The following is a 16,335-nucleotide window of genomic DNA, read 5'->3' on the forward strand; positions in this document are numbered from 1 at the left end:
GTGGAAACCAAGTTTGGTGAGTTTTCCTGCATGCAAAGGCCCTCAAAGAGAAGACGATGGTGATGAAATAATCAGAGTAGATACAATAGGGCAGTGGTCTCAAACATAAATGACCTGGGAGCCACCGAGCATCTCGTCTGGTCAGGAGGGGGCTGGTCAAGGGTAAATAAAAGTGTTTGTTTTGATATGGAGTGATAGTTCATACACAAAAGAAAAATCATAATACTAAATGAATCTATAAATATCAAAAACAGGCATTTAAACTTGATATTGAGTGGTGGGCCACATGAAATTGATTTGGGGTCCACAAGTGGCCAGCGGGCCACAAGTTTGAGACCCCTGCTATAGGGCCTTCGTAGCTGTCGGTGCTCAGGCCCTATTTAAAACAAACCAACACACACCAGAAATCTAGGAAATGTACCCAACATGTTTAGACATTAAGGAAAAGATGAATCCAAATGCCTGTCGGCACATACGCACTGTTAGAAAAAAAAGCAAGTACATTTATTTCAACCCATCAATACAAGAAGTAGCCCTCGAAATAACTGAAAATCCAGGCGCATGCAAAGGAAGATATTTTTACCAAAATCACAGTGGAATGCAGATTTAGTGTCATTCAGATCCCTGCATTATGAAGTAGTACACATCAGGGGGCGCTGTCTGCAACAAATACAGACAGCAACATAATACATTTATCTGCTGTTCTTACTTTGCTGTTTATATGGCACATTGTTTTGTTGCACAACCATATTCGTTCTTTTGAAATTTTCCTAAGAGATAGTTGTATTCACAGAGGGCAACATGACACAATAGTAACACATTCATAATAATACTTCATGTTTGCTGAAATAAAAAGTGATTTTTATATCTTCCCTTTGGCACATGGCTTCCCATACTAGGACTGTAACAGAACCCACAAGTATTTAGCACACACACACACACACACACACACACACACACGCACACATACATACACATACATACAGTATATACAGAAAATAAGTAGTCACAGATTTAACAACACATGCTTGGTTTTACAATACTCAAAATCTGTACCAGTTCCAGGTCTTGGATCAGAGGAAACTTTGCAAAGCACAGATACTGCACAGTATTTTCCCACACTGTTTTGTCATTTATAACATATTTTACAAATAATTCACATGTTTATCCCCTTTGTGACTTATCTCTTTCATGTATGTACATTAGTTTATTAACTATTACTAATCACCTATATTGTTTTAGGTTTTATCCTAGTAACAGCAGCAGGGTGTATTGATTATGTACTACTTTTTTTTTTTTACATCTATGGGTATAAATGATACATGTACCGAGTTTAACTGTTAATAACTGATCTTGAAAATATTTTTTTACACCACCTAAAGACATTAAGTGTCTTAAAGGTACAGGGTGTGTGTGAATATTTCAGAGGTTTTAATGTCGGAACCTGAATACTCAAATATAAAGTATATTATTTGGTTTTTTAGCCTCACAATAAACATTTACTGTGTCCTTTAGACAAGGGTCTTGCTTTATGCAGGCTGCCATCTTGCTCCACACACAAAGAAGAACGCCCTTCCTGGTATGCAAAGGCTATCGTGACTCCCTCAGAAAATGGGAGGGGTGAACGGCCGAGTCTTGCCTTTGGAAAACAAGCTGCAGTCTTACCATGAGATGCCACCGGTTCTTACACAGTGGAGCTTTAAATGCATTCTGAACAAGCTGAGAACAAATGACAACATCTGTACATTTAAGCAGATTTACAAATGACCGAATCATTTACAGTACAAGACACTTAAGTTATGTCTTTGTTGTATGAAGTATTTTCCCGATACCAAACTGTCTCAGTGCTTAAGACAAAGACACGAGGACAGTCAAACAATATGGCACAGGTGCGCATGTTGCAGGTGTGGCAAGAGCGTGATTGCCCTGTTTTGGATCAGAGCCCAAACCATGTTGTGTAAGGGAAGTTAACAGGTACAGATATTGTAAACTAACACCCTCAGTATCCAGAGGTGTTGCAATGTACTTTTCTGATGTACCAACGTAAGCACAGCCTTCTCCTGCATTTCCTGATTTCCCACTGTCTTTTAGTGTTTTTGACATCCTACTCCATCCATCTGTTCGTCAGAGCTGGCTGCAGAAACAGCTGTGGCTCAGGATTAAGGGCATCCGATAATCAAAAGTTTGGCAGTTCAATCCCTGGCTCTTTCCTTTCCACGTGAGAGAATGTCTTTGGGCAAGATACTGAAACCAGTGTAGCACAGGCACTTTATGGCAATGGGTGAATGCGACTTGTAAAGCTATGAAGAAGCCAATACGGTTATATAAATGCAATCCATTTAACTGGAAATATTGTGACCTTGGTCTTTGTGTCAGTAATCTTGGGGAATGTATGTCGCAGTGGATCCTGCAGATGTCACAAATCCAGAGTCAAACATCAGATGCTTTGGAGAAGAGCCTTCTTTTCAGGATTTGGTTCTATTGCACCGTTTCTCACAATAAAGGAGATGTACCGTTGTAGTCAAGGTGCAGCTTTTTCATAAAACTGACCACAAAATGTTTTTCTTGTGTATCCACATTGCGACCACCTCCAGACCAACAGCCTGTCAGTTCTGTTGTTGTGCATGTTTTTGTCCAGTGGCCCCGGCTATACTATCTGAGCCTTATGGATGAGGGAGGCATGGGGACTCATCAGAGTGGGGCTTGGTCTGGGTTTGGGCCTTAATGTGCCATTAGTGTGCTGATAGCGGGCGCTGTGAGCCTCAGACACCTGGGAGCTGTTGGTCTCGCTGTCATGGTCATCGGGATGCTCCTGGCTGGCAGGACCCCCCAAACCTTCATCCACTTCATCCTCATCATCTGTCACTGGTGGGTAGTTGCAGCTCAGTGGAGGGTGCTGGTGGGTTTTGGTGACACTCTCTGGCCGTGAACTGCTTTCCGACGGGATCATGGCACCGCCATTGAGCTGTCTCACAATCTCAGTGGACTGGACCATCGGGAAGGCCGTGGCTGTGAGAGGGGGGTGGAAACGAGTTTCCTGCTGCGAGGGCACAAAGAGCAGATGCACTTAGTGTGTGCATGATCATCAGCACAGTATGCAGCTGGGTGAGATGCATTCCACAATTTGGAGAAATCAGGTTCCGACATGCCTACAAACACACACACTTACCAAAGATATCGAGCTATTTCTCACATATGTCTCCACTCGGAGTCTGTTCTCCTCATCTCTATCCAGAGGCCTGTCTCTCTGTCCCCTGCGCGTGTTGTTGTGCAGGACCGGTCTGCCCATGTAGTCAAATGCTCCCCCTCCTCCTCGTCCACCTGAGATAGTAGATCGGCTGTCCCGGCAGTACGTCTGCTCCTGTCGGTGCAAAAGTGGAAGCTAATCATTAATCACAGATTAAGTGATAAGGTAGTTTGACTGTGAGGTGACCTGCTTTTACGAATTGATGATTAAGGGGCAAAGCTGCCAAGTCATTCACAGATAACTTTATTTACTTTTAATACAAGCTGTTTCACAGCAATAGTTTGTGAGAAATGCAGTGTACAATAGACTGTGTTTGTTTTAAACATACAGCTACAGCAAGTAGGGTGTTAGATTAGCATAAAGACTATAACAGGGATACATTTACCCTGACTGTGTCCAAATGTTACAAAATCTACTCCTAATATCAACTAAAATAACTTTACACAGCTTGCCACAATTCATACAACTTCTACATATAGCACTTTTCAGCGATTGGGGTTCAATTCCATGCCTCAGGCCACTTTAACATGTGGACTGAAAGATCTGGGTTTCAAACCACCAAGCTGCGTTACCTCCTGATCAACAGCTGCACTCTGAGGCTCAGAAATAAACACGTCTTATCTGGTTCATGTCAGCGGTGAATAAGCAGAAGAGTAAAATGACACATCACAGTGTCAAAGCTGGACTTATTCTCAGCTTCCATTTCTTAAACTCTGGTTGTTACATTACATCAAATGAAAATTCACACCAAATGTTGATTAGTTTAGCATCTGGTTTACTTTAAGAAATACACAGTATTATGTCGCACAGATGTTGAATGTGAATCACATTTACAGTATATATAAAAAAATATTTATGTGAGTTGAAAAAATGATAAGGAAAGATTATTATATATATATAAATACATATATATATATACACATATATAGCTCAGAATTTAGCCGCCTGGCATCTGAACAGTAACGCTTCAGTCCCCGGCCCCGGCCGTGCATGCAGACTTAGACAGATATGTAGACTGACCCCGAGGGACGACAGGCTGGTCCTCAGGGTTCCCTCCACCCTCAGAGGGATGTTCTCCTCCGTCTGTAAAGGTAAGAAACACGGTGCGGGGTTTAGCTGTGCAACTCAAGATAAGAACCAACTCAAACTTTGCATGAAACTTACAAACAAAAGCCTGTGCATAAAACATCATGGCCTTTTTAAATCATCCTAACCCACAAAACAGACAACCCATGGCTCTAGAAAATAGCATGAAGTATTCATCACATCAAAACTTTCTTAAGAATCTTTGAATGCATGACTGGGTGACACGTTGCACTGTTTTGGATCAGTGTGAAAGCACAAGACGCTCCTGATACAGAGCGGAAAGAATAATTCAGGAATATTACCGCTCCTCTGGTATCTGTGCTGACAGAGTTCATTCTCCTGAAAGAAGCTTGTCGGGATAGAGTGCATATTTCCTCCCTGAGAGAAACGAGGACACAGACATTTAAATGATTAAAACAAAATCCCACTGTGCATCGTGTGTATTTCATGAGCACCTTTTAAGTTTGAATGTATTTCGTATTGTTTATTTTTTTAATTTTTCCCTTGTTTTTTTTTTTTTGCAAACCTCTATCACTGCCTCTGCTGTTACTTTGGGTAATATACACTTACCATTATTTATTAATTGTGTTACTTCGTAGTAAATGTAGTTATACTTCAAAAATAAAATGCAACTACATATAAGGCTTACACTTATTCAACTATAAGTTATTATAGGTCGTTAATTGGATTTCAGCATAAAAACTCTACTGTATGTTACACACTAGATCCTTAAAGCCCTAATTTGCTATTTGTCATTTTGGCAACATTTTATTGAACTACCATCTTTTCTCATGTGAGTTGAACTTCACGATAAACAGTATCCACATACTTCTTCTCAGTCAGCTGCCTCTCCAGCTTGGTGTTCCTGCGTCTGTGGTGGCACGTGACTGTGATGACGATGATGAGCATCAAGACCAGCAGCCCGCTGGCCACACCCCCCACGATGAGCATCAACATGTTCTCAGGCAAGAACCGCCCATCGGCGACTTCAGTTGAGGGAAGCGGACAGGATTACATGGATTAATACATCTATTCTCACATTTGTGAGTTTCACTCTGTCATGTTGACATTGTTGTCCTCTACCTGCCACGGCGATCTCCACCTCTGCCTTCCCTACCCCTACTTCATTCTTTGCCACACACTGGTAGGTGCCTTCGTCAGACAGGCTTAAAGGTCGCCCAAAAGCGAGTGTTCCGTTAGGGTGAGGGATCACACCTCTGGGCAACTCTCCACCTATTCTGCAAACAGCAAAACACAATACAAAAGTTAAATACCGCATGTTCACATTCAGCACAAGGATGTTTTCTTCAATCAATCCAAGTGAAATACTAATCTGTATATGTTTGGATTATAAAACATCTTCACATGAGATGTAACTGGCCCTTCAAACGAAGCATTAATCAAAACAATCCATGCAGTGAACGTCAACCAAATATTGTATTATAATAGTGTATTTGTTCTACTTAAAGACCTGTCACTGCCACTTTACGCTGACATACTGTACTTCAAGATAGATATAAATATATATTATATATAGAGAAAAACAACAGTCCACTATAATGTTTCTGTAGGTGATGTACTGTATGTAGACATAACATAACATAAGACATAGACATAACAAATGATGTTACCACCTATTTAAACAGTCAAAAATCACACCATCCTTTAATCTGTGATGGGGAGAAAAGCAATATCCACACTATAATGTCCGTTTTTATACAGTTTTTTTTGGTCATTAATTGATAAACTGTATTTATCTGTATGGCACGATACAGCCAGAGGCAGCAATATGGGGTTCAGTGTCTTCTCCGAGGGAACGACGGGGGGAATCAAACCACCAATCCTCTGATCCACAGCGACCCACATTAGCACTACAACAAAAGCACCTGCTGTGTTACCACAGAGTTTCTATTCGCCGAGCTCACACCAACCTCCACTGTGCACTGCGGTGGTGACAGAGCAGTCAGCGTCTAATGTTAGCACGCAAGAGGAACCGTCTCATTTTCACATATGACAGAAACGCGCCCCCAAAAGCTTCCTCCCTCCACAACTGCTTTACTCGCTTGCTTTTCTTTTAGGGCCGCTCATTCCTTTCCCTTTTCTTCCTTCTAATCCCCCTCTTCCTCCCTCCTTCGTGTGAAACTAACTCATCCGTCTGCTTTTTGGCACAAGCCGCAACACGACACTGTGACACCAGATATTACTTCACCTGCTACCTGTTATTGACAAATCCAACAGGTTTTCCCAGGCTGTACTTGTGCGCACACGTGTGTGTGCGTACCTGTATTTATGTCTTTGTAAGGTCCAAAAAAAACCCTATCTTTGTGGGCTCCATGACTTTAAAGGGCTTTTTCCGGGTAAAGACCTGGTTTTAGAGTAAGGGTTAGGGTAAGGCTTAAGGTTAGGCACTTAGTTGTGATGGTGAGGGTTAAGGTAAGGGGCTAGTGAAGGCATTGTGTCAATGATGCGTTCTCACTAACTCAAATGAAACCTGCCTGAACCTCTAATCTATTTTACATGTATCCCATCTGTGCACTAGGAGCCTAAACTGTCAATTCTGGCAACCTTTCGGAAGAGCTGCTCCTCTTCCAGACACCTTTAAAGTCACACATTTAACTGGCCAAACTCCAAGCCACACCCTGGAAATGTATTAATGCCCCAAAGGACATGGCCAAAAGATGACAGCAGGTGAGTCAAGCAGAAGAAGTCTGCGTGAGTGAGCGAAACCCTCATCAGGCAGCGGTGTGTCAGTCTTCCACTGAAGCAAGAGGAGCAGGAGATGACAATGCCAGGGCTTGTTTGGTTAAGTGATGTGGAAAGGGTGGAGCAAGGGGAGGACCTTTCGTCGTGTATGAGCTTAAAAAAACAAAACAAGAAATACTAAAGACAACTTGTTATGTCAGCCTTGTTGACTTGAAGCTGAAGAAGGAAAGATATTGTTAGCATTACTGATGATTAATACCATAATAACCTTTCAGCGTAATGTAAATGAAGTGACCTGAGACGGGAGAACGGTCTGTGTGTCCACGTTCCTGCTGTGTAAGGGTTGCTATTCAGCATCAGTGACAAGTGCATATCCTGCAGAGCAAACTAAAAAATATGGAGATTCCAAAAGAGAGTCGGAGAGTAAACACAATAAAACACGTCAATATGGGCGGAGTGAAATACTGCCTCTGGTCATCTGTCACTTATGAACCAGGCGTGCCTGCTCATGCATGGTGTAATCGATGAGTGTACATTCAGAATAGTCAGTCTGGTTTGTCTGGAAACCATCGACAGTGTCTTTTTTCAATTTCCATCAGAGAAAAGAGCCGTGGACAGTCAGCGGTAGGAAATATTATGTGGTTAAAAACACTGAAACTAATTAACTAGGATTGTTTGTGTATCCCGATCTTTTTGCTCTCATAAAGCTCCATCATGAACACATGTTCCACTATTATTGCACACAAGCAGTCGTTTACTTTGTCAATTCCACGCACACTGTCCAAAAACAATACCCTATTCTTATAAAGTGTCAACAATACAATATACGTGACCTATTATATAATATATATGTATATATATATATATATGTATGTATAATATGTAACCTGTTCCCTTAATATTACTTGATCAGTTAGTTAAGTCAGTCTCTTAAGAATTTGAAATCACAAGAATGAATCCTAATTAATTAATGCCCATGCTTCACAAAGAGTTGTCAAATGAAAATATTCATTCATTACCCTGAAGCAATAATGACAACGTTAAAGTGTACATCACGACAAAAATAAGAGTTTAAAAACAGGATGACTGACACAAAAACACTCCTCCTCAGAGGATGACCTACAGTTGACCTCAGTGATTCCCAGAGCAGAATCTTCCACGGTGAAATCACGGCAGAAAATAATTGTTGTGATAACACGAGAAGTTACGAGAAACATGAGACACATGAGACAGTTAGTCACACGAGTGCCAGACAGCCGGAGAGGGAGGCGGCTCCTACTGTACCTGATCCAGGTGAAACTCTGTGGTTTGGGGTTTCCTCCACTCACACATCTCAGAGCAGCGTTCTCCAGACCCTCGTACCAGTCCCTGTTGTAGCCGGACACCTCCGCGTGTGGAGGGACTGGAAGGAAGAGCAAATATTTACAAAGCTTTGTGAGAAAGGAAAAAAAAGGGAGGATGTTATATGAATATCTAAATATCCTGGCGAACATGTTAAAAACGATAACGTGTGCCTTTTAAACGGCAACAAATGTCTGTCACATTCAAACCATTGTCAGTTGAGTTCACGCAATGATGCTTAAATCTGTCTCTCTATCAGTAGATATGTAGACATGGTAGTGATTTATTTGAGGTCAATACAGATGGAGGCAACAATGACACTGAGGCGGCTGCAATCAGGATGGAGTATGACTGAAAACACAAAGAATTTGCCCACGAAAAGTGAATTCTACTGCCTCAAAAAACCTGGTCATTCAGCAGCTTGACAGCACAAACACTTCTTGACCCCACCCGCCCCTGCACTAATGCTGTATACACACAAACGCTCCCTCAGTCAGGTCTGATAGTACTGCTCGACAGAGCAGCAAATAACTAATATTATGTTGAATATTAACAACAACAATCACCAAAAGGTATGCACTGCTGTATTTTTATGCAAGAAACTAATAATATACTCTAAAAAAATGATTCAGAAATCTCCTCGTCATATTAGATTTAAGAAAAGAATATCCCTTTTTTCTTTATTTAATAAAAGGGAACTGAACGTGGGAAACTAATGTGTCAGTCAACCCGAGTCATGTGTCGCGTGGGAAACAATCTACAACTTGTGATTAAAAACAGGAAATGAGTGCATTTGTGAAACTCACAGTGCACCACCAGGTGGTTGCTGAGTCTGCGGGGGTTTGGTGACGTCGGATGCCACACGAGGCAGTCCAGCTTCTGGCCGTTCATGCTCCTCAGTGGGTGCAGGGAGAAGTGCGAGGAGACCGCCCCGCTGTCCGAGGAGCGGTTCGTGGACTGGCCGTTCAGTTCGGTGTCCCAGGAGAGGCGGGGCTGTGGGCGGGCTATGGAGCGACAGGAAGCGGCCTGGCGGTAGGACTGGCCCTCCACCAGAATCACAGGGTCCAGGGAGGAGATAGGAATGGCTGCAGGGAGGATTATTTTGGTGTTTAATTAGAGTGAAGACAGGAGCAATCAACAGGTCTATACTTGGAGACACACATACTTAAAATAAATAACCTAGTAAGCGACGGAGCCCGAATTTGAGCCTGATGAATCTTGGCATTTGTCATCTTGGAATCTGCGTCATTCAGTAAATTAAGGTTGTCAGCTAGACCTGATCCAGACAGTACAGTGCCTCCACAGGCTTGTACTGTAGTAGGGCTGAACAATTCATTGAAATTCTATCAGAATCGCAACATGTCCAACTGCAATTTTAATTTTTCCATTTTTGTTTCTCACAGATCTGCACAAATCTCATTTTCAATATGTCATACAAATGAAGTTGTGTAAAAAATGACCCTTCCCTCTGATTGAAATTCCAGTCATAATAAACGCCATTAGATATTGATTCAAAAATCGCTCAGCCCTATTGTAGGCACAAAAGCTAAACATTACAGTATGTGACATTTTCAGCCGCGTCACGAGAGAGGAACTCACTCCATACGATGAGGGAAACCTCACTGTCGAAGTTCCCAGATGGGAAGGTGCTGATGTGACAGACGAACTTCCCCTCATCCGAGACCTCTGTGCTCATAATAACCAGAGCCGAGTCCAATGTGGGCTCACTGCTCTTGAAGCGTACACGTGAAGACCACGCCCCAAACGCTGCAGAAAGAGAGGGGACAAAAAAAGATGAAGATGTCCAGCAAGTTCCAAGCAGACCTCAGGCTTCTTTTTGCCTCTGTCACCGAGTCAACACATATCACAAATACAGAGAGCAAAAAGTCAGAGTCCCCTCACTGGAACAAGTATGATACCTAACTGTGAGTAAAGGGGGGGGGGGAGTTGTTATAGCATGCAGACTGACCGGTCTGTCCATTCAAGTGGTGCGCAGTGACGATCTGTTCCTTGGAGGCGTCAGGATTCTCCCGGTACCACGTCACCTGCACCACCACCACGCTGCCCTCACTGGGCTGGTGGCGACAAGGCAGGACAGTCTCCGTCTCTGTCAAGGAGCGTATGAGGACTCCTGGAGGGGGCTCCACCAACTCTCCCCGGATCACTGGGGAAGGGGAAGAGGAGAAAGTTTTAGTAAGCGTCTACTCGGCAATCGAGCGCTGGATTGGATTGGAGACATTTAGGGGGAACTGGAGCACAGAAGAAAAGACACTAAATAAAGGAGGTATCAGTTCACTAGGATAAAATAAGCATACAGTGGTATATAAATAATATATTCGGCACCAACTTGACCAGGTTTGACAGTGACCTTCATGACTCTAGCTTCCTCTAACAGACAAGGCTATGAGGAAGTTACTCATTTCTCAGAGCCTGTGCACTTGCTCTTGAAGATTACATGCTTTACTGACCTTTAAAGGTTCAAACCATAGCCACAGACCATCTGCTAATCTGAGTAGAATTCATTTGTTTTAAAAGTTATTTGATCAGTTATCAGTGCAATCATTAATTCTAAAGGCATACGTTGAGCCTTTAATATGCATTTTCGGGTTAATTTTGCAGATTTTGAAGATTTGTTTATGGGTGTAAAGAAGGACACTGTGTGTGTATGTGTGTGTGTGTGTGTGCGTGTGAGAAAATATGGAACGGCAACAGGGGAACACACGTGGGGTTCTAAGATTTTCATAAGTCAACGCAGTGCAGACAGAAATGAGGGAGGAGGAGAGAGAGAAAACAGGTTGTCTATGAGAAGAGCTGAGTACAAATGAAGATATGTCGCATAACAAGTCGTCCGAGACAAGCTGAAAGCCAAAGTCACTCAGTGTCTGCAAGGAGAAAGACGTTTCACACTGCTGTAGCTCTGCAGGCTGCACGATACAATATGAAACAAAAGCACGCTTGTTTTTTTCCACTTTGCTGTGACTATACAGATCATTCTTGTCTACCCGTCTGTGTCACACACACACACACACACAGTTAAATATGAAATAGCAAGAGGCAAAAGCTTGTTTGCATCAAACATGTCTTGGCACAGAGCTGAAAATCTGAATTCTTTTTCCGTTGATGGAAAAATGTGATACTTGCTGATGCAGCCCCTGAAAGCCTGGACAGCTGTTTCATCATCACCACAGTGTATAATTATTATTATTATTATTATTATTATTATTACTGTTTTATTGGAGGTCATGGTGATAGGCTTGTGTTCAGAGGCTGTGGTTTACTGATGGTGATAAGGTCCGCCGAGACCGAAGGAAACCCGTGTGCACGGGGCCAGTGAATCACAGCAAATGGATTGCTCCCAAACACTAATGACATATCAATCCAGAACATGGCAGATTAAGTGTGTCTGAGCTGAAATACGACAAGACGCTGGGCATTTAGAGCAGTTGCCCCTTAAATGACCTCCTTTTCTCTCTCTCTCTCTCTCTCTCTCTCTCTCCCAAGTGTTAATCTTATTACTACTCTGCTGTTGAAAACAATGCAGTCACTGTTGTAATGTGGACAAAGACTGCAAACTAGTTTTTGCTCATCACTCACAGTATCTGTTTACACTAGACTTCATTTTTGTGTAACACGATCACATTTTTTGCACTATATTCCTGTCACATCTATTACTGGTGCTTGTTTTTGTAGTGAAATGTGTATATTGCATATTATACAAATATTTCGATTATTTTGTTATCTTTTTTGCTTATAGTTTTCTTATCCCTGCTCTATCATAGTGTATTCCTAATTATATTCCTTTTTTTTGTATTTACATTTTCTATTTCCTTACTTTTTACACTTTTTTTATTGCTCATTCAAGTCACATTTTGTATATTTTTTTAAATACTTTATTAATCCCCTTAGGGAAATTATTCTCTGCATTTTGACCCATGCCACACTGAGTAGCACACGGGGAGCAATGGGGGTTGGTACCTTGCTCAGGGGTACCCCAGCCCTTTCAACCTGGTGGGGACTTGAACCGGCGACCTTCCAGTTACAAGCCAAGTTCCCTTTCCACTTGGCTACAGGCTGCCAAGTCTGTATCACTGACGCCTTTTGCAGCTGTAACAAGTAAAGTCATATCTAATCTCATCTAATCTAATCTAAGATACTGTTTATATCGACAGCAATGTTGTGATATTAACCTGATTGAGCCGCTGCCATGTAAAACAGCATTTTCAGATTACCTTAACCAGAATAAAGTTACATTATTAGGAGTAAATCATGCTCAGATAGACGTGAGGTAATCTGAGTTTAGTCACATGATATATAGGTCTTAATTGGATTATAATATTATGTATGTTGTGTATTGTGTAAACATCTTGATAATGCTTTGTCTTTTATAATATTGTATTCTAATTAGATTACTATTTTGTATCATGTCTAATCTAATCTAATCTAATCTTTTGTCAATGACTATGTTTACATTGACAATAATCTGATATAATACTGTGTGTAACAGAATAGTCTAAATAAATCACTGCCACATGCTCTTAATCAGAATAAATTGTGGAGTAATCTGAGTTTGTGTAGGTTTTATACCAGATCATAATGTCCTAGTGGAGTTTTTGACAGCAGTGGTTATATTTTCGGCCATAATCAGATTATGCTGTGCAGCGCCACAAATTATAAAATTATATATGCAAATTCAGTGGACGTGTCGACTCGTTTTAGCTAGGAAATGCTTGGGTGTAGCTGATAACGTCAACAATGACTCTGTTTATGTGTCAGTCATTATTAATGAGAATATTTGCACCTGGGCTTTCTCTACCTTCATTCAAAACGTCTGGAATGACAAAAAGGCCTAAATACAACACATGAGTCACCGCTGAATGACAACTATTCCAAATGTGAGGGTGTTCTTGGGGACAGACTTGAGCTAAATGCTGCTCAGAGAGTTGTTGCTAAATACACCATCTGCATTGTGATGTCTTAGCACGCTACCATTAGCTAATTAGCACTACACACAAAGTACAGCATGGCTGTAAGGATTGTCATTGATCCAAAGTACTGAACCAAGTGAAAGGCAGGAGGAGGCCGGAGTGAAACACACTCGCGCTTTAGGCAGTGCACACAATAGAAGTGTGTGTTTGCCAGGGTTTAGCCATTTTAGCTCAGTGTTAGCGCACCAAAATGACACAGGTTGACGTGAACGCTGTTAGTCTTGTATCAAGGTGTACGTCAATGAAACCAGACAATGGTGCAATGTAGGAAATTTTACACGGTTGCACAATGGAGCCCAGGAATGACAACGTGTCCTACAGTTCATCCGAAAAAATATGATATAAGATCAACTGTTTCAGGTGCAAAGGGACATTAAAACATGTTTTACACATCAACTGTCACTGAAAACACTATTAAATCTTCAAAATTAATATTTCTTCAATGGGGACCCAGTTTTTGAAGGCGAAAAACCATTCTGAGTGCAAATATCACTATGTTTCACTATCACTATGCACAACTTTTACTTTTACTCCACTACATTTCCTCTTTGTTACTCATTACTCGCAAATAAAATCAGAAGAAGAAGAGTTGGTAATGGTCTGTGTTTATATAGAGCTTTTCTAGTCTTGATGAGCTGCTTTATGCGACAGTTTTGCCATTCACTCATTCACACACTGAAACATAAGGTTAAGTGTGTTGTTCAAGGACAAGAAATAAACCCACAACCTTCCAGTTGAAAGACAACTCGCCCTACCCCTGAGCTACCATGGCTCAATCCTAACTGCTTTTTACTTCTCAAACTTAAGTACATTTTATACCAAAGATCTACTTTTGAAACTTAAGTACAGTAAATGTCAATTACTTTGGAACTTTTACGAAGGTAATACGATAAAAAGTGACTTCAATTCATTTTCTTTTAAGATACATGTACCTTTACTCCCTTCCCAATCCCTTTTAAGTACTTTACGACTGGGCACATAAGGCTTTCTATAGGACTAATCCATATCCTTAGGTGTGTATGTGTGTGTCCTTGTTTCTTTGTGAGGGGCCGAAAGAATGAATGCACCATAGGAAGTGAGGACACTTTGGGAAAGAGATGATATTTTGGCTTGTCCTTTCAACTTTAAGGGGCTTTTTATATTAACACTACTACTAATATTAGCAATAATAATAATACACATTTCATTTAAAACGGTAGAAAAATGTATGGTTCAGGCAAAACTAGAAACGTCAATTAAAGGAACACATACAGGCCACAGTTTTGTGAGGTCTGTGTGTCCCTTGTTTTTTTGTGTGTGTATCTTCTTGAGGGTGCTCTACAAATAAAGTTAAGTAATAAAACAAAGTAATAAAATGTTTTTCATGATGATTTGACATTCAGTTACAATGTTTTCTTCGTTAAAGGGAGCAAAGAAACCAGAAAATATTCACATTTAATTCGCTGAAACCGACAAATCGTTTATAAAAATCATTTAATAATTGATTTGTATGTTTAAAAACAAGTTTAAAAAAATGTGCAATTAAAACACGGAGGTTATACGGTTAAGCTCAGGAAAGGAGAGAGTGAATGTAATGTAAAGCGCAACAAATAAAATCTATTATTATTTTTATTATTACCTGGTATTCCTTATGTTGTGGGGACCTACATCTGTTTACACACCCACATTATGGGGACACAAATCTAGTACCTATTACTTTTTAAGGAAAAACATGTTTTAAAGTTAGGCTGAGGTCAGGATTAGTAAATATGTTTAAGATTACAGAGGAGTGTACAGTATGTAAGTCAATGCAATGTCCTCTGAAGGCATGGGAACCAGTGTGTGTGTGTGTGCTGATTCAGTCCTGATGTGGGAGAATCTGTTCAGCAATAGTGAATCATGCATTTACCATCAGAGGTGATGAGTGTACTCTGTAGACAGGTGTGTGCGTGTGTGTGTGGGTTTGTTTTTCCAGCCATGAACATGTGTGTGTGTGTGTGTGTTTGTCACCCTCAAGTTTAAGCCAACTGTGGAATCTGCCTGTGCTGCATTACTGGGATAACACTCCTTCAGTAACCCTGTATGTCTGTGTCTAATTGTAAACTGGGTTTGTTTGTTTTTTTCATGCCACACATTTATCTGTCAGGAACATTTAGGCTTAACACTATCTCTCTCTCTCACACACACACACACACACAGACACACACACAGAGGCTAGAGGGTCCATACATTTCCTCTGCACCAGCCAGGAGCAGGAAAACTAATCAACAGCAACCAGTTTTTCCAGAAATAACAGACAGTGTTTTCTTTCTTTGCGCCATCTGTTTGTGGAGAAAAGGCTGGCCACCTGCCCAACATCTACAGCTTTTTATACAAAACCAAAACCAACATTTCCTCTGTAAAGATCATTTTCATTACCCGTATCTGCTTAATTTCCTAAATGCAACACTCAGTTTCAGACCTCAAACACCTGCTGCGGGCCTTTTTCACACAGCACGTATGAGGGATGACCACAGAAAGTGAATCATCTGACACCATAAAAAGACAAAAACAAGAAATGTCCTGTACAGATGGACAGATGTTGGACAGACTCTTACCAAAGATCCACAGGACAAGGAGACACAGGGAGAGTGTGTTGAGCAGAGATGTCATCCTCTCCAGAGGTTACTGTTATTGGAGCACAGGTTGGGGCAGTAATCAGTCCAGACACACATGCATGAGGCACAGAGGCAGAGTCATGCCTGGGTGAGTGAGGAGGTTTTCCAGGATCTCCAAAGTCCAGTCTTCAGGGTTTTCTTGCAGCCAGTTGTTAAATAAAATAAAAATAAAAAATAAATAAATGTAAATCCTTTCAGTTTTGTTTGAACGTGTTGATTTGTCAGGCAAACGCCATACTGTTCGCTCCTTCAGGAGAAAAACAAAAAAAGGGAAGGTGCAGCGTTACCTGTTCGCATACACCTGTTTGCGCCAACCCCCAATCCACTCCGGCGCCGG

The 16,335-nt window shown here is 41.3% G+C and overlaps 1 protein-coding gene across 1 annotated transcript; it reads right to left on the reverse strand.

Moving 5' to 3' along the window:
• Positions 1 to 1,863: 1,863 nt before the first annotated feature.
• Positions 1,864 to 16,309, reverse strand: nectin4a (nectin cell adhesion molecule 4a). Its single transcript, XM_058624073.1, has 11 exons — positions 15,939 to 16,309; positions 10,347 to 10,541; positions 9,977 to 10,144; positions 9,184 to 9,462; positions 8,321 to 8,438; positions 5,417 to 5,571; positions 5,163 to 5,319; positions 4,636 to 4,711; positions 4,268 to 4,330; positions 3,170 to 3,361; positions 1,864 to 3,040 (listed from the first exon to the last, which is right to left on the reverse strand). Exons 1-11 carry the CDS (start codon positions 15,991 to 15,993, stop codon positions 2,648 to 2,650), a joined length of 1,851 nt encoding a protein of 616 aa, XP_058480056.1. The 5' UTR covers positions 15,994 to 16,309; the 3' UTR covers positions 1,864 to 2,647.
• Between the last annotated feature and the right edge of the window lie 26 nt (positions 16,310 to 16,335).

This window comes from Solea solea, chromosome 3 (genome assembly GCF_958295425.1).
Source record: "Solea solea chromosome 3, fSolSol10.1, whole genome shotgun sequence".
Classification (NCBI taxonomy): Eukaryota; Metazoa; Chordata; class Actinopteri; order Pleuronectiformes; family Soleidae; genus Solea; species Solea solea.